This window comes from Marmota flaviventris, chromosome 4 (assembly GCF_047511675.1).
Source record: "Marmota flaviventris isolate mMarFla1 chromosome 4, mMarFla1.hap1, whole genome shotgun sequence".
Lineage (NCBI taxonomy): Eukaryota > Metazoa > Chordata > Mammalia > Rodentia > Sciuridae > Marmota > Marmota flaviventris.
The window spans coordinates 121471066-121494469 of record NC_092501.1 but is presented as its reverse complement, the minus strand read 5'-3'; the positions used below and the strand labels follow the sequence as shown (position 1 = coordinate 121494469).

At 34.6% G+C, this 23404-nt stretch overlaps 2 protein-coding genes across 2 annotated transcripts in view; one reads left to right on the top strand and one right to left on the bottom strand.

The window, feature by feature from the left end:
* Positions 1-632: 632 nt before the first annotated feature.
* Wbp4 (WW domain binding protein 4) lies at positions 633-23100 on the bottom strand. The gene is made up of 10 exons (XM_027928975.3): positions 22824-23100; positions 21789-21861; positions 19098-19160; positions 18889-19012; positions 15577-15744; positions 13613-13659; positions 13054-13129; positions 10017-10207; positions 6286-6449; positions 633-982 (listed from the first exon to the last, which is right to left on the bottom strand). Coding segments are annotated over exons 1-10 (1116 nt in total). The 5' UTR covers positions 22826-23100; the 3' UTR covers positions 633-774.
* Positions 23101-23299: 199 nt separating this feature from the next.
* The window catches only part of Elf1 (E74 like ETS transcription factor 1), a 106359-nt gene continuing 106254 nt past the window's right edge, over positions 23300-23404 (top strand). The window contains exon 1 of the mRNA XM_071611467.1: positions 23300-23382. The gene's annotated coding sequence lies outside the window, so the exon portion shown is untranslated. The remainder of the gene's footprint in view (positions 23383-23404) is intronic.

Sequence of the window (23404 nt, the reverse complement as noted above, 5' to 3'; positions counted from 1 at the left end):
GTTTATAAGATTGCTAGATGGCATGACTGGGGGAAAAAAAAAAAAAACTATTCTAGAATGTGAACTACCTTAGAATTGGGATGTGTTTCTTTTATCTATTTTATATCCCAAGTTCTTGGAATGATGCCTGGAGCTCAAAGTTAAAATGCAAGTAATATTTGTTGCCTTGAACTGAACTGGGGGCAAATACATATTTTTATTTTTGGTCTAGTTTTTGCTCTACTTCAAGTTCTATATTTGAAGTACCCAAGAGGCTCCTGGTTTGAGCCTTTATCCTTAAATTGAGTATGGTATGCCAATATACATACATTTTTTACATCAGCCTTCTAAAGGATCCTTGGAACTGAATTGTTACTGGGCTCTGAATCTTCTCTTATATGGCTTGATTCTTATTTCTTAGGTAACAGTTAATATGAGTTTGCAAAAACAGTGCATTTTCAATGCAGAAGAAGTATGTCCATATGAATAAGAATAAAGGTCTTATCTTATATTTCCATGTTTTAAATAACAGATACATAGCATCTTAAATGATGGCATAATTAACAATTTTTAGACACCCAACATAATACACTGTATTACAATGCAACATGGTAGGTTTCCATTTTAGGAACAAAAATAAATTTCACATAAAAAAAGATTTATTATTTTAATTCACATAAAATACATTTAGAATAAGTCAATTTTAGCATCAGTGTACAACAACAAGCACAGAGAAGCTTTAAGAAGAGTAAGTCTCCATTCTGTCCAAAACACACATATAAAATGCTTTTACAATTATTGATCATCACCTCGTTGCCTTAAATTTCTAGACTTTCCATTTTCGATTTTTCTCTTTTTGAAAACTGGGGCCACACCATCTGCTGCAACTCCAAGAGAAGTAACTGTTTCTTCTTTAAATACCACTTTGGGTTCCCCAATATCACCTTCTGAAGTTGACACATATTCATTTTCAGGGCTTGGAAGTTCCAAATCTACCTCTTCACTGAAACAGAAAGCAAAAATAAAACCATTATTTGACAGAATAAGACAAATGTTTGCCACCAAAGCCCCCAGATCACCTAATGATGACTAATGGTGAAAAGTTAGAAGGTGGTCATTTTGAAGTAGTAAACTTTTAAAATACAGACTTTACAATTTTATTTAAGAGACTGAATTCTTATCAAGTGGAACATCAACTTTTTTCCTACAAAAAGTCTCAGTTATTAGTCTTTTATTTCTACTACAGAAAATGCCCGTGCTTATATAAGATATACAGTACCAGTAGATACATAAGGGAGAGGTATTTATGGAAACTGATTTTGCCATAATTGAAAAGGACTTTGAAGGATTATACAGAAGATGAAAATCATGGAATCTTGATATCCTAACACAGAAGACAGTGTGGCTGTTTGCCTAGGACCCCTTTTCTAAAAACCTAGTTCTTCAACCATCCACATGGTTTGTTATAAATAATCAGTTGATTGGTCCTGACTACAAGTACAGTATACTACAGAACATTACAGAATCTTTTTGAATTACTGGAACAGTTACAAAAAACAATGATATATGTACCTCCACAAAACCAGAATCATTTCCAAATTCAACATGCAAAAACTGTAAAGGTTATATTGAGACATACTGCAATAAAAGTGGGGGGGAAAAAAGAACCAAAAAGGCTTCCCATCTACCTGAAAAACCACCAATTCAAAAATTATGCAGAAACACTATATTAAAAACTATTCCAAAAATGATGACATCAAGGACTGTTCATTCCAAGTTTATGGGGTTTATGGGCAGAATTACATTTAGAGACAAATCAATTGCTTTAACTTTTCATTAGGAAACAAGAACAGACCCTCTTTCATCTCTTGTCAATATTCTAAGTGTTCATCCAAAGAGAGTAAGAAAAACAGGAAACCTAAGAAAAGTCAGAGCAAGAAAATGATAAAAACAAGAAATGAAGAAACAAAGTATAATAATTAAATTTAAGAGCTGGTTTACTGAGGATAAACAAAAAATCCTTTGGCAAATTTTATTAAAAAAGGAGAGCTGGGTACTGTGGCACACACCTGTAATCCCAGTGATTCAGCGGGCTGAGGCAGGAGGATCTCCAGTTCAAAGCCAGCCTCAGCAATTTATTGAGGCCCTGAGCAACTCAGTTAGACCCTGTCTCTAAATAAAATATAAAAAAAGGCTGGGGATGTTGCTCAGTGGTTAAGCACCTTTGGGTTCAATCCCTGGTACCAAAAAATAAAAATTAAAAGAAGGAGAAAACAAAAATATTTAACAACTTAAAAATTAGAACACAGGGAAAGCTAAAATATTCTGAATGTCTACTATGTGCCACATACTACACTAGGCACTTGGAGTAGAAACATTTATTTTGACTCTTCTAATGCCTCATTCCCATTTTTCTAGTACTACAACTCTCTTTATTATTATTATTACTTGTATTTTGGGGAACTACTTTTCCGTCTTTCTAAGTCTATGAATTCTGAGTTCAGTTCATGTCCACTCAGTAGTTAGCTCAGGAATGGGTACTGTGTACATGATAAAAGTTAAGTAGGACAAATTCAGGAACTGCCAATAAAAAAACACTCTATTTTTGCTGGGATACTTTACATTAAGTATGACATAAACTTAAAGCTTTGCCATCAGGTGGGAAGAGCCTGCCTGGAAAGTGGTCAACTCAAAGGAAAGGAGAGCGGTAATAGAGACAGACAGTGTCCTGATCATTTTATTCAAGCCCCTATCCCCAGCTACACTTGAAACTTCTTCCAGACATACGTAAAATTCTGTCATTTGCAAATGAAAAGAAAACTGGAGTACATTATATGTACTTCTACAACAAAAACAATAAAATGAAAATTGTGAGCCCTCATCAATTCTGATAATTGCAGTTTAGAGGTAATGTGATTTTTTTAGGTTGTTTGATAAGACTTAAAAATTTCAACAAATGCTATTCAGTTCAATGATCTTAAACAGAAAGACAGGATAACAAAATTTCTTCTTCCACATTTAGATTATGCAGAAAGAGCTATGAAGACAAGTATTGAGAGTTCTTTTTTATTTTAACTGAAAATTGAACCCAGGGGCACTTACCCACCGAGCGACATTCCCAGCCCTTTTTCTTTTTTATTTTATTTAGAGACAGGGTCTCTCTTTGAGTTCCTTAGGGCCTTGCTAAGTTGCTGAGACTGGCTTAGAACTCATGATCCTCTTGCCTCAGCCTCCCAAGCTGCTGGAATTTACAGACATGTGCCACCTTGCCCGGACTAGAGATCTTACAAACGTGGATACAAATACAGGTAGGTCTAGAGCTATTGTAACAGTTGTACAATGTAAGAATAAATTAGGAAATTTGCTAAGATTGCAAAAGCAAAACAAACAAGAATATAAGGACAAAGATAAAATTTCAAAATCGTATCGATAGTTCAGAAAACAAAAAAAGAACCATTCTGTATAATATAAAACTTGAAGAACATTTATCTCAGTAGATCATAATGTTATACCGACTCCTCCAAGACTGATGAGGGGATGTGCTGACAAATATATGAAAAAAATTTTCAACCTTATCAGTAAAGAAAAGTTAAAACAAGGTATGTTTTGCCAAATTAGAAATTATTTAAAATCCAGTGGGATAGGAACTTTCAGAAACTGCTAATGGAGTATCAGTATACTCTTTCTGGAAAATAAGTGGACTCTGTGTATTAAGATTTTAAAATGTTCACAGCCATGTGTGGTGGTGCATGCCTATAATCTCAGTGACTCCAGAGGCTGAGGCAGGACTGAAAATTTGAGCCCAGCCTAGGCAATTTAGGAAGACCCTGTCTCAAAATAAAAAATAAAGAGAGTGAAGATGCAGTTAGGGGTAGAATAACCCTGGGTTCAATCCCAGTGCCACAGATTTAAAAATGTAACTGTTACACAGATATTCCACTTGTTGTCAGATACATGTACAGAGAAAGATATCCATATAATAATGAGTTCATTATAAAAATTAAAAATGGGCTAGGCATGGTGTTGCATGCCTATAATTCCAGCAGCTCAGGAGGCCAAGGCAGGAAGATCACAAGTTGAAAGCCAGCCTCAGCAACTTACTGAGGTCTTAAGCAACTTAGCAAGACCCTGTCTCAAAATAAAAAATAAAAAGAGCTGGGGATGTGGCTCAATAGTTAAGTGCCCCTGGGTTCAATCCCTGGTACAAAAAAAGAAAGGATAAATAAATGCCCAACAAAAAGAATGGCTGAGTAAAATCAAGGTTGAAATAGTGTTTATAAAACTTTAATATAACAGGAAAATATTAATAATGTAAAATGAGAAAACATACTGAGAAAAATATTTAAAAACGTTAGTATTATTTCTGGGTAACTGAATAATAAATTATTTTTATATACTTAATTTTCAATATTTCCTACAACATTCAGCTGGATGTGGTGTGAATTCCTGTAATCCCAGTGACTTGGGAGACTGAGGCAGGAGGATCACAAGTTCAAGGTCAGCCTTAGTAACTTACCGAGATCCTAGGCAACTTGGTGAGAACCTGTCTCAAAATAAAAAATAGGGCTACGAATGTGGCTTAGTGGTAAAGCACCCCTGGATTAAATCCCTAATACCAAAAAACAATAACAAAAAAACTAATGTAAATATGCATGCTTTAATTTGGGGTAGGAACCCCCTTTAAAAAAAAACTAGGTTGACCTATTTATGAAGTTGGCCATAATCCATTATATATTAAACTATCTGACTAGGCTAAGATTTAATAAGAATGATTTCAGCATATATTCATCACAAGTAAAACAAAAAAAAATCTCAACTTGGAAGTACCGATGTAGGACCATCTTCTATTTTAAGTCAAATAAGAGCTGAAGTAATGGAGCAGTCTATTATTTCTGTAACTTTAATATATATAGAATCATTATGCTTATCATGGTAACTGAAACTATGTAGCATTCAGCACATATTTCCTAATATTTCATTTAGTAATACAATTTTAGAGGTTGAGGCAGGAGTATCACAAGTTTGAGACAGGTCTGGGCAACTTAGCAAGACACTATCTCGAAATAAAAAGGGCTGGGAATGTAGCTCAGTGGTAGAGTGCACCTGGTTTTAATCCTCCTGTACACAGAGAAAAAAAAAGTACTATAAATACAACTTGAACAATTTCATAATAACATTTTCACAGCAGTCCTAAGCTGTATTATATTATATCATACTTAAGGAATCAATTCTAAGATGAGTATATAGAACTGTCCAATACTCATATAACTCTATCTTATGAAAAACATCTTTTCATTAAAATATAACTTTAAGGGCTGGGGATGTGGCTCAAGCGGTGGCGTGCTTGCCTGGCATGCGTGCGGCCCAGGTTCGATTCTCAGCACCACATATAAACAAAGATGTTGTATCTGCCGAAAACTAAAAAATAAATATTAAAAAATTCTCTCTCTCTCTTTAAAAAAAAAAATATAACTTTAACAATCATTTCGCTGTAAAAGTATACATAAAGAAACCATCTTACATTATCATTTGAAAGCACTGAGGCTTTGAAGAATACTCCTTTGTGCATGTAGATACTTTTTGTTTTTTTTAAACCTGAAGTTTCCTTTAAGCATTGCAGAAAGACTAAATGTGAAACTGGTAGTGACATCTTTCTTTCATGGTATAAATATTCCTAAGAAAATAACTTACTTGAACAAATAAACTAATAATGTAAAACTTTACTATGATTTTGTTTAACTGATAATGAACTGGTCTGTTTATCGAATATCTGCTTTATAATTCTGAAGTGTAGTAAGCTACTTTCAAGAGAATAACAAAGCAAAAACTTTTTTCTTGCCTTTAGATATATCCTATGATATATGTAAAGCATCTTGCAAAGCATTTATTGAATATGAACATATTTATTCCTCAAAAAAATGATGGTGAATGTGAGAATGTGCACATGTACATGTGTGAGTTGGTCAACAGAAATGTCATGCATGTTTTGGTAAGAATTAAAACAATCCTTACCTTCCTTTTAAAAGTAACCAGTACCTTACATTTTAAAATAAAAACCACTCTAGAAATAAAGAAGTGAGTACTCTGTACTTTTTAGGGTTTTTTTTTTTTTTTGGGTGCCAGGGATTGAACTCGGGGTCTTATGCATGCAAGGCAAGTGCTCTACCATTGAGCTACACCCCCAGTTCCTGGGCTACACTTTTAATAAGAATAGTACCCTTGAAATTAATGGTTGCAATACATGTATATTGTACTGGAATATGCAATACTTGTAATAACAGTGGGATTAAGGTTTTAAGTACTTACTGAGATTTGACTTCTTGTTTAATTTCTTTCCATTCCCCGTATGGATTTGGCTTTTTAAGAGTTTTGGGTTTTTCTTCATTTGGACCTGATGAATTCTGTTTTGGGATACTTTTTTCCTTCTGCATTTCTGGGTCAGTTCCTTCATTACTCTTTTTATTTTTTTCCTGAAATGTAACAGTCAAGAAACAACACTTCAAGTAAAGCTTATCACAAATCAAAAGTTAACTTCTTTTAAAAGTCATCTTACAGATTTACCCTTAATAATATATTAGATCTCACTTAATAGTTTAATTTGTACATAATACATGGAAGAACTTTAATGCCTGATGTATTAGTTTTCATTACTGTGACAAAAATACATGGCAAGAACTTAGAGAAGGGCTGGACATGGTGGTGAATGCCTGTAATCCCAGAGATTCGGGAGGCTGAGGCAGGAGGATTGCAAGTCCAAAGCCAGCCACAGTAATTTAGTGAGGCTCTAAGCAACTCAGTGAGACCCTGTCTCTAAGTAAAATATAAAAAAGGGCTGGGGATGTGGGTCAGTGGTTAAATGCCTCTGGTTCAATCCCTGGTTTTAAAAAAAGGAACTCAGAGAAGGAAAGATGGCTTATGGTTTCAGAGGGTCAGTCCATGGTTGGCTGGCTCCAAGGCAGAAATAACATGACAGGAGGGCATGGTGGAGGAAATCTGCTCAGCTCATACCAGTTGGGAAACAGAGACACAGAGAAAAGTGCCAAGGACAGATATAGTCCCCATGGCTATGCCCCTTGTGACCTACTTCCTCCAGTCACGTCCCACCTGTGTATAGTTTTCACCACCTCTCAGTAAGTGTATTCAAATTATATTATTTTTCTATTTTCATGTTTTTTATTGGTGCATTATAATTCTGTATAATGGTGAGATTTGTTTTTACATATTCATACATGCACACAGTATTACAATATAATTTGGCTACTATCATTCCCTTGTACTTCCCCTTTTCCTCTACTTCTCCCTCCCCATGGTTCCTTCCCTCTACTCCACTGATCTTCCTTTAATTTTCATGAAATCCCTGCCCCCTCTTTTCCTCTCCAGCTTCCACATGAGAGAAAACAGATAACCTTTGACTTCCTGAGTTTGCCTTGTTTTGCTTAATATGTTCTCAAGTTCCATCCATTTTCCTGCAAATAACATAACTTCATTCTTTTTTATGGCTGAATAAAACTCCCCTCTCTCTCTCTCTCTCTCTCTCTCTCTATATATATATATATATATATATATATATACACATACACACACATATACATATAGATATGTGTATATATATACACATATATATAAATACACACACACACACCCCACATTTTTTTTATCCATTGATACACTGACAGACACCTAGACCAGTTCCAGTTTAGGCTCATTCTCATTCAAACTAATAATCCATTAAGTAGATTAATCCACTGATAAGGTTAGAGCCCTCATGGTCCACTCATTTCACCTCTGAACACTGCTGCACTGCCCAGCACAGCAGCTCTTGGGGAACATTCCAGATCTAAACCATAACATTCAAGAACGTTTTTCATTATGTCTAACATATTAGGTCTCTCTTTTCTGCTTTCTTACCTAGCTTACATATCCAACAGTGATCTCCCTTTATATTGTTTTCCTTTTGAATTTGATGCTATGTAATCAGACTCTTCTATAGCTATGTCTATTTAGAGAACTCCTTCAACTTGTTAAGATTTAATTGAAAATCATCTTCACTCTGAGGATACTGCCAGAGCCTCACTGGCCTGTATAACTAGCAACTATGTATGAATTAGAAAGAAACCTCATTGGGGTAGAAGCAATTCCCACAGATGCCCCTGGATAGGGATAGGGATGGTACTTTATGGCATCCCTTCATCGGGATAACACACCTCTGTAACTTAGTTTAGCAAGTGGATCATGTATTGATTTAATCCTCTTTGCAAACTGTACAGCTATGAGTTACTGGCCTGGGACACTGTTTCCTTTGCAATTCTTTGAAAGGATGTCAACTCATCTCTTCATAAGGTTGGTATTATAGGACTAGGATGCAGTGTCCACTTTTCTTAGCAATTCTGACTGCTTGCAGGCCATGACTCTCTTTCTCTCTTTTTTTTTAGTTGTAAATGGACACAATATCTTTATTTATTTTTATGTGGTGCTGAGAATTGAATCCAGTGCCTCATGCGTACAGGACAAGCTCTCTACCACTGATCTACAACTGCAGCCTCCCTCCTTTTTAAAAAATATTTTTTAGTTGTAAATGGACACAATATCTTTATTTTATTTATTTATTTCTACCATGACTCTCTTAATAAATAATTTTTACTGAGGCATAAAAGGTCATGATAGCTGGTGTGTGGCGCATGCTTGTAATACCAGCAACTTGAGAGTCTGAGGCAGAAGGATACCAACTATGAGGCCAGCCTGGGCAACTTAGTAAGACCCCGTCTTAAAATTTAAAAAGTAAATAAAAAGGTGTTGGGAATGTAGCTCAGTGGTAAAGCACCCTGGATTTCATTTCTAGTATGCGAAAAAGGAGGACATGATACTTTATACTTTGATTCTTACACAATAAAGATCTCCTCTGAGGATCACACCCACCACTTTCTATACTATTCTCTCCATTATTCTTTACATGATCAAATGACTTCAGGTGACTACTCTATATTCACTGATAATGCTGGCAAACGGCACTAATCTCTCTCTATTCAAACTCCTTTTATTAACCAAGAAAACTTTAAAATATTCTGACCTGTTTTATGAGTCTCAAAACCAATGATATTGGCCTTCACTGTGCTTTAGTCACCTAGTGACTAAATTAGTTATTCATCTACTCTGAGATTTACAGTATTACCAATATGCTAATAATATTCAAATAGTATTTCTAGTCCAGACATACAGACTAGGCTATTTTGACAGCTCTCTGAATGTTACAGAGGCTTATTAAACTTAGAAGGTCTCAAATAAACTTAAGAATTTTGTTCTCCAACAGGTATTACTAAATAGTATAGCCATTTATCCAGTTATCAAAATACAGTAGCCTCACCTTATTTTGGGGGGTATATTCTAAAATCCCCAGTGGATACCTAAAAACATGGATAGTGCTGAACCCTATATTCTGTGTTTTTCCCTATACATACATTCCTATGATAAAGTTTAATTAATAAATTAGGCATAGTAAGAGTTAAAAACAATACAGTAGGGGCTGGGATTGTGGCTTAGTGGTGGAGCGCTCGCCTAGTATGTGCAAGGCCCTGCGTTCGATCCTCAGCACCACATTAAAATAAAGATAGACACAATATCTGACAATAGCATACTATAATGAAGGAAATTTCATCACGTCACTCTCATACAATTTAAAACTGATGTATTGTTATTTCTGGAATGTTCCATTTACTATTTTCAGACCTTGGTCAACTATGGGTAAATGAAACCACATAAAGCAAAATCAAGGATTGGGAGGGAGAACTACCAATATATCTTAGCTCTATTTCTACTTTTTTTTTTTTTTTTTAGTTTTCGGCAGACACAACATCTTTGTTTGTATGTGGTGCTGAGGATCGAATCCGGGCCACACACATGCCAGGCGAGCGCGCTACCGCTTGAGCCACATCCCCAGCTATCTTAGCTCTATTTCTATCTTATATCAAAGACTGAAAAAAAGACTGTGGAACTTTCTTATAAACTGATAAAATTCTGTGAAGATTAAATCAAGAACCTACCTTAAACTTTATTATTAGCTTTTTTTTTTCTGTGGAAACCTTTTCTTCTGCTTCCTTTTCCCCATCAGAATCACTGTGTGAATCTGATGATTTGGAGTCTTCTACGGTGCCAAGTGACTTTTCATCAATTTTACTAGAAAGCATATCTCCAGTATGTGGAATGAAATCATCAGGTTTTTCCCATTTGGATTCTGCTCAACACATTTTAGTACTAGTGTTATTTAGTAACCAATTCTACTTGGAAGTAATTCCATTATAATAATTTCTATTATTTACAATTATTAAATGACAACATTGCATCTATTTCACATTACTATTTGATTAAGAAGTTTTAAAATAAAGAGTTTCCAAACATCTTGCTTTTGTATCTTTCACAAACGAATTTCAAACAACTTGGTATTTACTAGATGTAAATTACATCTACAATTCCAAAGCAAAGGGAGGCTTAAAAAATGGGTGATCCCCAAATCATGGCATTTGCAGGTAAACGGATGGCTTTGGAGAAGATAATGCTAAATGAAGTTAGCCAATCCCAAAAAAACAAATGCTGAATGTTTTCTCTGATATAAGGAGGTTGACTCATAGTGGGGTACGGAGGGAGAGCATTGGAGGATTAGATGAATTCTAGATAGGGAAGAGGGGTGGGAAGGAAAGGAAGGGGGTAGGGGATTAGCAAGGATGGGGGAATGTGATGGACATCATTATACAAAGTACATGTATGAAGACTTGAATTGGGTGTCAACCTACTTTATATACAAACAGAATATAAAAAATTGTGGTATATATGTGTATTAAGAATTGTAATGCAAAAAAACACACTAAAATACATGTATTAAGGCATAAATTGGCATGAACATACTTCATATACAGAGATATGACAAATTGTGTTCTATATATGTAATAAGAATTGTAATGCATTCCACTGCTGTTGTGTATTTAAAAAAATAAAATCAATAAAAGATTTTTTAAAAAGTGGGTGATCCTTTTATGGACTCACAATTTATCCAATAACAATTTCAGGAAACATACTAATAAGGATCATATGTGAGATTCCCTGAAATTTACTTATCATAAAGATTTCCTGAAATTTTCACACACAAAAAAATCATTAAAAAAAATTTTTTTTGTAGTTGTAGATGGACATCATGCCTTTATTTTATTTGTTTCATTTTTATGTGATGCTAAGGATTAAACACAGTGCCTCACACATGCTAGGCAAGCGCTCTGACACTGAGCTATAGCCTTAGTCCTAAAATCATTCTGATATGATTATGAAGATATGATTGGATATAATCTGTCACTTTGATAGTGGGAGGGGGACTTCAATCGATTCAGCTCCACTGCCATCTAGTGGTTCACTAGGCTTTTAGTAAAATGAAAACATTTCTCATTGTCTTGAAAATATTCTCTATTTTTAGTTTAATAAGTGATTATTCAATTCACTGTCCAACTGAGGTAGTTTTAAAGCTGAAAGGCCTGCTATTAACAATCAATGCTCCAAGTATAAGCTGAAATCATTTAGGGCAAATCAGTATGAATAGCCTCGTAAATACTTTCCTTTATCTGTATTTCATACAAATAACAAAAAGAACTATCAAGAAATAATTTACTAAGCACTTCCTATGTTCCAGCACTGTTTTGGGAACTTTACAGGTATCTAATCTTAATGACTCCATGGAGTATATACTATGACCATCTATTTTTACTGAAGAGTGACTATAGGCTCAACGACAGGCTCACTAACACATCACTGGTAAAGGAAGAAGTTGTGCATTGAGCTTAGATCTGTCTAATTCTAAAGCCATATTGTATCACTCTTTGTTTTATCTCTATAAAAAGTTAGTACTTTACTTGGATAGAAACACTGCTATAACTGGGCAGGCTTGCTTGCTATCTGTTTAAGGGTTAAAAGGGCTATTTTTTACTAAAAGATTTAATGCTATATAGAAGTCTTTGAATAGTAGAAATTAAAAAATGAAAAACCCCTCCAAAGTTACATTAAAGCTATAGCCAAACTGATAAGTTTAACTGTAGTAGGCCCAAGTGTAATTAATTACTTGAAGTTTTATGAAATAAATTTGAAAAATTTAGATGGCAGTAATTATGCATGTTTTATAAATATTTATACAACTGAAACATTAGACAAAGTGAAAATGTGACAATTTTAGCCACTGCTAAAATAACTTGTTTTATTTTTTAAAAAAGGAAAAAGAAAGTTCAAGTGCTGGGGGGAGGTGTGCAGGTGGCACTATAGTGCTATGGTAGAACAAACATAAAATCCTGGGTATAATCTCTAATGCCTACACACATACAAAAACAAAAACAAAGAAAAGAAAATTGAACATTGGCGATCTCTAAGGTACTTTCCATAGAAATGATCATATTTCTAAAATCATAACAAAACCCAGTAATTTTAGAGTAAAAATTATTAAATTTGCAAATGACATATCAATTGAGAATAACATTAATACACTGAACAATATATTACAAGTAGAAATCTTTTTGCTTTTCTACTGTACTAATGTTATTATTATTATTATTTTTTGGTACTGAGGATTGAACCCAGGGCACTCAACCACTGAGCCACATTCTCAGTCCTTTTTTATATTTTATTTATAGAGACAGGGTCTCACTGAGTTGCTAAGAGTCTTGCTAATTTATTGAGGCTTTTATCCTCCTGCCTCAGCCTCCAGAGCCACTGGGATATTACATACATGTATCACTGCGCCCAGCTGTACTAATGTTTTTAAATTACGAAAAGCAATACAGGCTTTCTATGGAAATGTTTATTACATACTAAAATCCCAAGTTCAGATGAACTTTAGCAGACTAACAAGCAGTTTTAGGTACAATTTAGACAGTTAAGAAAATCAAAGAGGGCTGGGGTTCTACCTCAGTAGTAGAGTCCTTGCCTTGCATGTGAGAAGCACTGGGTTCATTTCTCAGCACCGCATATAAATAAATGAATAAAATAAAGTCCCATTAAGAACTAAAAAACAATTAAAAAAAAAAAAGAAAAATCAAAGATAATTCTTACCTCCTGTTTCTGTATTATAATAATAGCTATAACCATCTTCACTTAAACCTTCTACCCAAATGGCCTTCACTGCTGTCTAATAGGATGGGGGGAAAAAACAGAATAAATTGAAGATAATGATGATAATAGTTATATATTGCATTATTAAGGTAGATTTAGCCACTTTTCCCTTTTCAGCCGACACCTGGAAGTTAGGTATAGTGATACCCCTGATGGCCAGGAAGCTTGATTTCTGGCTAATCATGAATCAAATTGAGAGAATGTCTCACCTCTGAAAGCCAGGAATTCCTCTCAGATGGACAAGGACATGTGAATGATAACCAACTGCAAACAACTATTAATATTCACCCTGCATGGGGTTTCTGAATAGACAACAGTTTCATTTCCACCCAGCCTTCTAACTTAAAGGATTACAGGAAGAAAGGAACAAAGTTAGAGGTGGGGATTGGGGTAGCAGGCTTATTTGGAAGTAAAATTTGCTTAATAAAACTCTGTAAAAGCCCCAGAAGTCAATCACTTTAAAGAATAAGCAAAAACACTATGAATGTGCTTCCATTACCTTTTTTAAGTTTCCTTGAAATCCTTCAGGTTTCTCCCACTGGGATGCTTAAAGCAAAATATATTGCATTTATAAAATCTTTTTGCTTAAAAAAAAAAAAAAAAACTCCAAAGAATTTAATTTGGCAAAAATTTACAAACTAGTCATTGTGTATAAAACACTATAGAAATACAGTTTAAAACATAATTGAAATGTAAAAAAAAGCCCCATACATGCCAGCAACATTATGCAAAAGAATATATGTGTTATGTAACCAAGAAGAAACGACAAATCACAGGATCAGAATTTACTAGATCAGAAGTTACTAGAATGTTTTATCTTCACGAGATGGCTCTCTAACATTAATTCCCATGGAACTTGCACAGGATGTATTAGAACTACATAAGGCTTCTTTCAAAGATTTCATGGAATTTAGGATTGGGTTAGAAAGAGAATAGCTTTTTGTTATCTTAGGGCAAGGGAGACGATGGAATGAACAGTGACTTGAAAGAGGAAAAGATGAAGTAAAGAATTAAAGACAAATATTACTGAGGGCAAGAGTATATAAAGTAGAAAGGCGAAGAAATGATGCCTTAGAAGGGAGAAAAGAATGAATAACATGTTTTTAAGTAAATCTGAGAAAGACTACTCATCCCTAGAATTTAATTGTTTGGGGAAATCTTTATTGCTGTACACTATTTATTTCACTTAAGCCTCAGTATAAATTATTACCTATTATTATTACTGTTATCACCATTTCTATGTAGTCCCAAACTGATTATGATTCTAATCATAATTACGACAACATCGTCACTTCAAATTTTTTTCATTATTAACTTTCTGATCTCATTTCCAAACCTTCCTGATCATTCTGAACTTTTTTTGCTGGCTTTTCTTCAATCCATTCCTTCAATATATATACTAATCATCCGTTTTTACTTTTTGTTCCATTGTTTGTAATTTCATATACTCCTAAAGGTAAATATGTTATCTACAACCCCAAACTCAATTTAGCTCCTTAACTCAGATTCTAATTATCAATTAGCCACTGAAAATTGCCACATGAATGTTTTACCTCTGCCAAAAGACTCTCTATGCCTTAAAACTTTCAATTTTTTAAAAGTTTATATTGTTCCATTTGTTGAAATGCTATACCCTCTTAATCTATTGAAATCTTTGGATTCATTCAAAATACTTATGGAGTATTTGCACTTCGCCAGGCAAGCACTGTGTTAAGTGGTAGGGATACAAATGGCAAGACACCATTCTTGATGTCCCAAGATTAGCTCAAAAGTAATTCCTGTGATAATCTCTCACATCCATATAATCACAATTAATTAGTCATTATTTTGAGATACCATATAATCTTTACTACTACACTTGAAAGTTCCTCCTGGAATCAAAATTTATTTCTGTCACTAAATTTTGTTTCTGGATAATAAAATAAAGTTATTTTTCCTAGAATTTATATGAAGGAAAAATCCCAAATATATTTAGTTTTTAAGGAAAATAAAAAGATGTTTTTGATATTCCCACTGAAAAACATCATTATGTATTTCATTTGAAATTGCTATCTGACATTAATATGAATGGGGGAGTTTACTATATCAATCAAGACAAGTACACAAAAAAAGAAACCAGTTTCTGGCTCCCAGACTGCTTTTGGCTAGAAAATCTTAACATTTCCTTTCAAGGACCTTGCAATTTGTAAAATGAATTAAAAAGTCGTATTTCCATGTAGTTCATATTTTCAGAAAATTTTACTGAGAAAATATAAAGCTATTAAAACCTTAAGTATGACATTGAGTCACAATGAGAAAGGTACTTTTTTAAAGGGCACATAATTTTTTAAACCTTTTGGCTAAAATAAGTTATAGTCTTTCACTGTTTAAAATGTTCCAATATTAAATAAAAATCCTAACACAAAATAAACTATTTGTTCCAATGGAACTATTTTCTACTAGTTCTATGCTTAAATGACTTACCTCCTGTGATGAGATCATAATAGTAATGATAACCCTCAGAGGTTATGCCTTCTACCCATCTACCCTTTGAAGAATCTTTTTTTTTCTTCTTCTTTTCTTTCTGTTGATTTGATGCAGAGGTGGGTGGAACAGTGGGGGTTACTGGTGATATGGTTGGCTCTGAAATTTCTAAAAAAAAAAAAAGGATGAGAGAAAGGCAAAGTTGTCAAGTAACCTCACTTTTTTTTCTTTCACAAAATATTAATAATGTTATTTTAATCAAAAGTTTGACAATATTTGGAAAAATAATCATGCAAGAACACACTGAAAAATAAAAAAAAAAGTGGTAAGGGGAATTTAGTACAACTTTATATTAAAACTTATTCTAAAACTATGGTTTAAAAAAAAGATCCAAGACTGGGAATGTAGCTCAGTCTTAGTGCCTGGCACATATTTAAGGTCCTGGGTTTGATCCCCAGCACTGGGGTGAAATGTTAGAGGATCCAGCAGTGTCAAATGATACAGAAACAGGCAAAGACATGACTGAAACAGAATGGTTCAGATATAGAGCTAACTCCAAATTTCTGATATATTTTATTAGAAGGAAAAAGATCATATAATAGAAGATGTTAGAATAACTGGTTAATTTTTAAACAACAACAACAATATAAAATAAAGTAAAAGCTATTCTCCACTCTTTTACATGAAAATAAATATCAGACCAAAAATACTTTACTAAAAGAACATGAAGTTAAAAAACACACATGCTGAGGATGGTGGTGCATGGCTGTAATCCCAATTACAGAGGCTGGGGCCAGAGGATCACAAGTTCAAGGCCAGCCTCAGCAACATAGTGAGGCCCTAAGCAATTTAGTGAAAATCTATTTCAAAGTAAAAAATAAAAAGGGCTGGGGATGTGGCTTAGTGGTAAAGTGTCTCTGGTTCAATCCCCAGTACCCAAAATAAAACCACATACAGACAAAGTAAAATAATGTTAAATCCAACCACATAAAAATTAAGACATTGTGTATGGCAAATATAAAAACAAAAAATCAAATATATGTTTTTTTCATGAAAGACAAATGAGAAAATACAACGAATATAAGAATTAATGCATGGGCTGGATTGTAGCTCAGTGGTAGAGCGCTTGCCTAGCATGTGCAAGGCGCTGGGTTCGATCCTCAGCACCACATAAAAATAAATAAATATAATAAAGGTATAAAAGAATCACATCATTCTTAAAAATATAAAATGAATTAATGCCTAACAAAGATTCCTTACAAATCAAACATTCTAACAAGAATGCACAAAAGCAACTCAGAGAATAACATTTACCTTCACTAATACTAAAAGAAATGCAAATAAATATAATTAATTTTTGTAGGAGATCAGTAAGTACTGTAAAGAATGATCAAATCCAGTCCTAGTCTGATCTATCAGGTACTTACACAGATGTGAAAAAATATGTAGTTTTTATGACTTTACTTTCTCCCAAAAGATTGGACAATATTTCCAACACATTAATAAATATTTTATTTTTAGTGAAAGTGTAAATCAGCCCAACATTTCTGGATATTAGCTACAATATATATGATATACTCACACTTTGATATTACAATCTCATTTTGAGAAATTGTCTCACTTTGAGAAATTGAACCCTCAAAGAAAAAGAAATGTGCAAAAATGTATGCATAATGATCCATTATGTAGCATCTTTGTAAAAGTGAAAAACTGTAAGCAATCTAAATGTTAAACATGAAGAAATTAAATAAATTATGATACACTGTATAGATAGCTACCTTTTATTAAACACTATTATGGATGGTTACTATAATAAGAAATTTGTACACTAGTGTTACTTAAATTTAGTAAAAGTCCAAGGTCATATAACTAGAGAGAAGCAATTGCTTGATTCTAAAGTTTGTGTTCTTAACCATTCTGTAATCACTAAAAATGATTTATAACTGTAAATGTTTAAAAGAAAAGATGTATTTAACTTGTTACTGGAAGAGAGGAAAACTTGTAAACAGACCATAGCATAAAATGTACAATTAAAAAAGTTCTAAGGATGTCAGAGAAATCTTAATAGCACTTAGTAAATTTTTTAAAAGTTGTCTTTTTTTTAAACTACATTGTTGTACTTTTAAAGAAATAAATATCCTATTTAGGAAAACAAGGCTATGAAAAATATTCAATAGAAAAAATCCATTAACTTATAGAATGCTGATTTATTTGGTCAAAGGGCAACATAATGGAATTTCTCAATTCACGTAACTGATAAAGAGTTACATTTTTCAACTACTATTCTCTAATTCTCCAGGACTGCCTACATCTTTTTTCCTATCAAATGCTTTATCTTTAAGGAACCATGGCACCCTCACCTTAACTATCATTGTCCACAATAATACTTTTAAAGTCTAACTACAACTGTTCTTCTTTAATGAAGGCAACGCCCATTAACAGGTATTTTGCTCAAAACCTTAAATGAAACCTGTTTTTAGTAGAGATTAAAGGATACTACTGAATGTTGACTATCCCAACCACTATGCAAGATCAATAACTGAGATTTACTATATGCTTGGATTAATGGACAATGGATTTGTCATGGAAGAAATATTCACAGAAACTTCCCAAATTAGAGCAATGACAAGATAGGCACATTCTAGTTAAATAATGTTTTTAACCTGGAACTTGGCTATATTTAAAGCTTCAAAATAATATGCCCTCTAGTAGTAAAGTCAGTTAATTTGTCCAAAAAGGCTATTTCACCATATATTCAACCATATAAACAAATATGATTCATAGTTTTTATCATATGGATAAAATGAACTGTAGTTTTAATACAAGGTTTATTTTTTTTTATTTTAAATATTTTTTTGAGTTGTAGATGGACAGAATTAATGCCTTTATTTTTTTATTTTTATGTGGTGCTGAGGATCAAACCCAGTGCCTCACGCATGATAAGCAAGTGCTCTGTCACTGAGCTACAGCCTCAGCCCAAGGTTTATTTTTTAATGAATAGTGCTTTTAGTTGAATAACGAGAGTACCTAAAAAAACTGATGGTGTCTATGAAATGAACTACTCAATTAGAACAGAGCTAGGACTAGGTAACCACAAATGTAGATTGGCTGATGTGAAGGAAGGCACTAATAGATGAGGCAAAAAAAGTAAAACAGAAGTGCAAAAGTCAAGTCCTACTATCTAAATAGGGTTATGATGCATAATAAAACCACTGAGAGTATACCCTGGGTACATAACCTCTTTACAGAAACAATAAAAGCTCTCAGCATGACCTCTGATGTTACCTTTAAAACATGCAGGCTGTTTTTTACCTGACTCTAAGCCAAGTCTTTTCAAATCCTCTTGGTATGCTTTCAGGGCAGCTGCCTCCATTGCAGCAAACTCCTTTGATGCCTTTTCTTCTTCCTTTGCTTTATCCAGGCTTTTCTGTTTAATCTATGTAAGATACACATAAAAGTGAAAGTGAGATAAAGAATTGACATTTGCACAAAAAAATTAGCAGAGAATCAGTCCAAATTACCTCACTGATCCTCTTTGCCACATTTTCCTTATGATTTTTTCCCCTTTCATGAAATTCAACACTCTGGAAAATAAGAAAGAGAAAATATAAAGATAAATTACATGAACAGCATAAAATTCACAATAAAGCATTATAGTAAGTGTGAGGATGGAAATAAGAACATTAAAATTAAAATGACTGGCAAAAAAGATAAAAACTCATTAATTTTCAGGCAAATTAGCCCTTTTGGGATAAAAAAAAAAGCCCCTAAGAAACTGAACCTAGAAATCCTTTGGTTCTTAAAATAAAACAGAATGATCATATTAATGGGAGAAAAATACAAGGTACCAGTGATGACTGATCTTGTAAATATGATTGTAATAAAGACTCAAAAAGGCCACGAAGCCAAAAGGGTTAAAAAAAATTTTAAAGAAACACCTTCAAACATCAAATGTCAAAACCATCAAGCCTCTAGAATTTTATTGTTGTATTTGTTATATTAAATAAGAGACATAAAGAACAATGTTCCTTAAAGCCACTATTAATCCTCAAAATTTTAAGAAAAATAGACATTTAAAATTATAAACACATATTTTTATACAATATGATAATGATGTAAAACGTACAACTTCCATTAAGGACAATTTGGCAATATCCGTCATAATTATACATACATTTCTCTTTTGACCCAGCAATCCCATTTCTGGGAATTTATTCCATAGATAAGCTTGCACATGTACAAAATGGTTTGGTTTTTGGGGGGGAGTAGTGGAAATTGAATCCAGGAGCACTCTACCACTGAGCTACATACTTACTTCTTTCCATTTTTTTTTTTTTTAAATCTTAAGATAGGGTTTCTCTAAATTACTGAGGCTGGCCTAGAACTAGCAATCCTCCTGCCTTAGCCTCCCGAGTTACTGGAATTACAGTTGCAATGATGCTCAGTTCAAAATGAGGTTATATATGAGGTTATTTACTGCAGCACTGTAACTAAATCGTGGTACAATCCCACAGGCTGCTATAATAGAAAACAAATTCTCTAACTAGAGAGACCTCCAGAGTATATTGTCAATTTTTAAAAATATGGTCCAAAACACTACATCTACAATGTTACCTTTTATGCGTACTTGAATAAGAACCCATACCTATATACACGTGGAAACGACAAAAGAATAGGTAAGAAAGTGAAAAAAAAACCCAAAAGTTAAACTATGTGCAATGACAGTTGGGGACATGGATCAGAGAGTAAGCACTATTATCTATTTAAACAACCAAAAATTTGCCCTCAGTTACAAGTGTCTGGTAGTAGGCAGGAAGAAAGTCCTGGTAAACTCAGCAAAATCAAGTTCTGTCTATCAAATCTTATGCATTAACACTGAATTATTCTAAAATACTGTGAATTCCTCTTTGAAGTGTGACTTTGTAAATAATCATCTCTATTTCTTATACTGGGTTTCCTAAAGTTGATTATACCACATAAATAATAATATTGAAAGACCATTAAAATTAAATTAATTTTGTTTCTAATTAAAGGCTAAATCAGTGTGTGTCAGCAATTCAAGAAGATGAAGACAGACTGTACTGGAAGGGATTATTTACACTAGCTAACTCATAATATTCATTTTACTGCCTCTAAGGAAAAAACTTTCTGTGATTTGCATGAAATCAAATTTTAGAAATTTCACTTTAAAAATTCATGACATTTATTTATAAGAACAGTCTAACTCAAAAAAAAAGTTAAGAACTTTGGCAAAGTATTCAAATACACCGAAAGAGAAAAACAATAACAAAAACCTCAACCAACCAAAAATACTAATACCTTATAGACAATGTAAATGTATACTAAAGAAATACAGCATTGTTAAAGATTGGACTATTCTTTTGTGTGTCCAACTCTGTCAATTAAAAAGCATTTGAATGTATATTTGATACTCTGGTTTTTATGTAGAAAGTACATAATATTATGATACGCAGAAAGGGGGAAAAATCGGTGATGTGTTTTTTATGTCTTAAAAGTTGGATCAAAGCTGAGGCACTGCCTGTAATCCCAGTGGCTCAGTAGGCTCAGGCACAAGGACGATAAGTTCAAAGCCAGCCTCAGCAACTTAGAGAAGGACTTAGAAAACTTAGCCAGACCCTGTCTCAAAATACAAAATAAAAAGGGCAGTAGATGTGGCTCAGAGGATAAGTGTCTCTGGGTTCAATCCCTAATATCCAAAACAAACAAAAGTTGCTCCTAGACTATAAGATGATAATAATGCACTTAACAGTTATTATTTTTATATTTTATGATGGAATAATAATGATCTTTCAAATTTAAAACTCTGCATCATATATATTTAATTACATGTAGAGCAAGAAATATACAAGAAAAAGCACAATAATGATCTTTTTATATTTTGAGTTTTTCACGTTCACTCTGTATGCATTATAAGCACCACCATTACAACACAGATGTTTCATAAACATGGATGAAATTACCCACTCATGTCCATTTCTTGAAAGTCCACAGAATAATTGACTTCATAATCAAATTTAATTGATAAAAAGGAAGGCTTATAGCTTTCATAAGCAGAATAACATGACAACAGAAATCTTTTGATGTTACGAATAATCAGAGCAATGTAAAAGAAATGGACTTTGATCTAAAAGCAGCACTTCACATGAATATTATTCACATGAATACTATTAGAGTTAGTGGTATCATCATACAGGCCTATTGTCTGCTATCCAACACTTGCAGTAATCACAGAATTTCTTTGGCTGTGACTTCCAGTAGTCGGCCCTGAAAAAAGGAAAACAAGTGTGAGCTCATCCAAAAATTAAAAAGGTAAAAATTCACTTTTTTTTAACCTCTTTTTTGGAGTTTGAAAGATAAGTGTTGGCTACTGAACGTTTTTGTTAACAAAGCTCCCTATTTTATTACTTATGTGGCTGAAGCAATTAACTGAGATTCTGTTGTCAATAGAGTAGAAAAAGTCAGCACAGGACTTACAAACTACTTCGAAAAATAATTTTAAAATTTTCCTTTTTTGTTACTAGCGTCAGTATGAGGAAATAAGGAACATCTCAAGAGAAAAATATTTATTCTTTACGTTCCATTCCAACTTTTTGGGAGGATGCTATAACGGAGGCCTACAGAAACTCAAGTATGCCTTAAATGTCATATTCACCAAAACAAGCATAAGTCTACTCTGGGGAAAGACGTGGCTCCTTCGAGAGTATCAGTTAATACAATTTGTTCTTGAGCTTCGGGATGAGTTGGAAAAGCAACGGGATCTCACAGAATGCGATCAAAAGAAAGTCATTATGCTGTCTAAGGCTGGCCGCTTCTCGTGAGCGAGGACTGCAACGGTGGCCGCAGCCCAACACCAAAGTTTCACAATACCCCAGGATTCAAGCGCTAAGGAACCAGAAAGGGCGCCGGCGACCCCCGAGACAACGTAGAAAGAAGGAGCCCTAAGCTGCAACCATTTCTGCAGTGCAACCTGCCACTTCAACGGGCCGCAGGCTCCCAGCTTAGACTCAGTGCAGCGGCATTCAGGTGGCTCCTAAGGGTAGCACTTCTACCCCGCCCAAAGAACCGGCCTTGCAGGTCTTGCTGCTGGACCCGAGCGAGTTAAGGGCGCGTCTGTCACGCCCCCGGCCCGAAGGGCGGGAGTGGGTGGCGGCAGCGGAGGGACCCGGAGGGAAAAAGATGTCCAGAGAAACAACACCTCGTTGTTCAGAGCCTGAGACCCGACTCACATGACTGCGCCTGCCGCTCCGCGCGTCGCCGGGGATCCGACTCACATACACTCAAAGCGGAGAGAGTCAGCCCGGCCAGCTGCGAGGCCCACACGAACCTCACTCTCAGCTCTGACACCTCCCACCTTCCCTGAGACCAGCGTTCCACAGTTCCCAACTACGGGTGCCCAGAAGACTCAGTCCGCGTTCGAAATCTCCTCCTCCTCCCCTCCCCCTACAGGGGCGGTACTCTAAAATCTTGAGAGGTGGGGTCGATATAAAGGAGTTGAGGTCACGAAGAAGGAGCGAAAGCGCGACGGGACTTGAGCCGAAACACAGAAACTCCAAGCCCCCGCGCCAGCCCGTCTGCTCTCTGTCCTCCCCCGGGATCCAGAACTTCCACTCTCCTTCTAGGCTCGCGGCCAAGGAGCTTGCACGCCGCCTCCGCCCTGAACGCAAACAGCTGTTCCCAGAGACGTCGTCGCTCTCAACTTTGCCAACTAGTCCGCACGCACTTTGACCAACGGAGCAACCCGGACCTGTGGGCTGGGGGCCGTTGGCGGAGTTTAAAAAAAGAAAGGTGAAAGAGTTGGTTCTGGGAC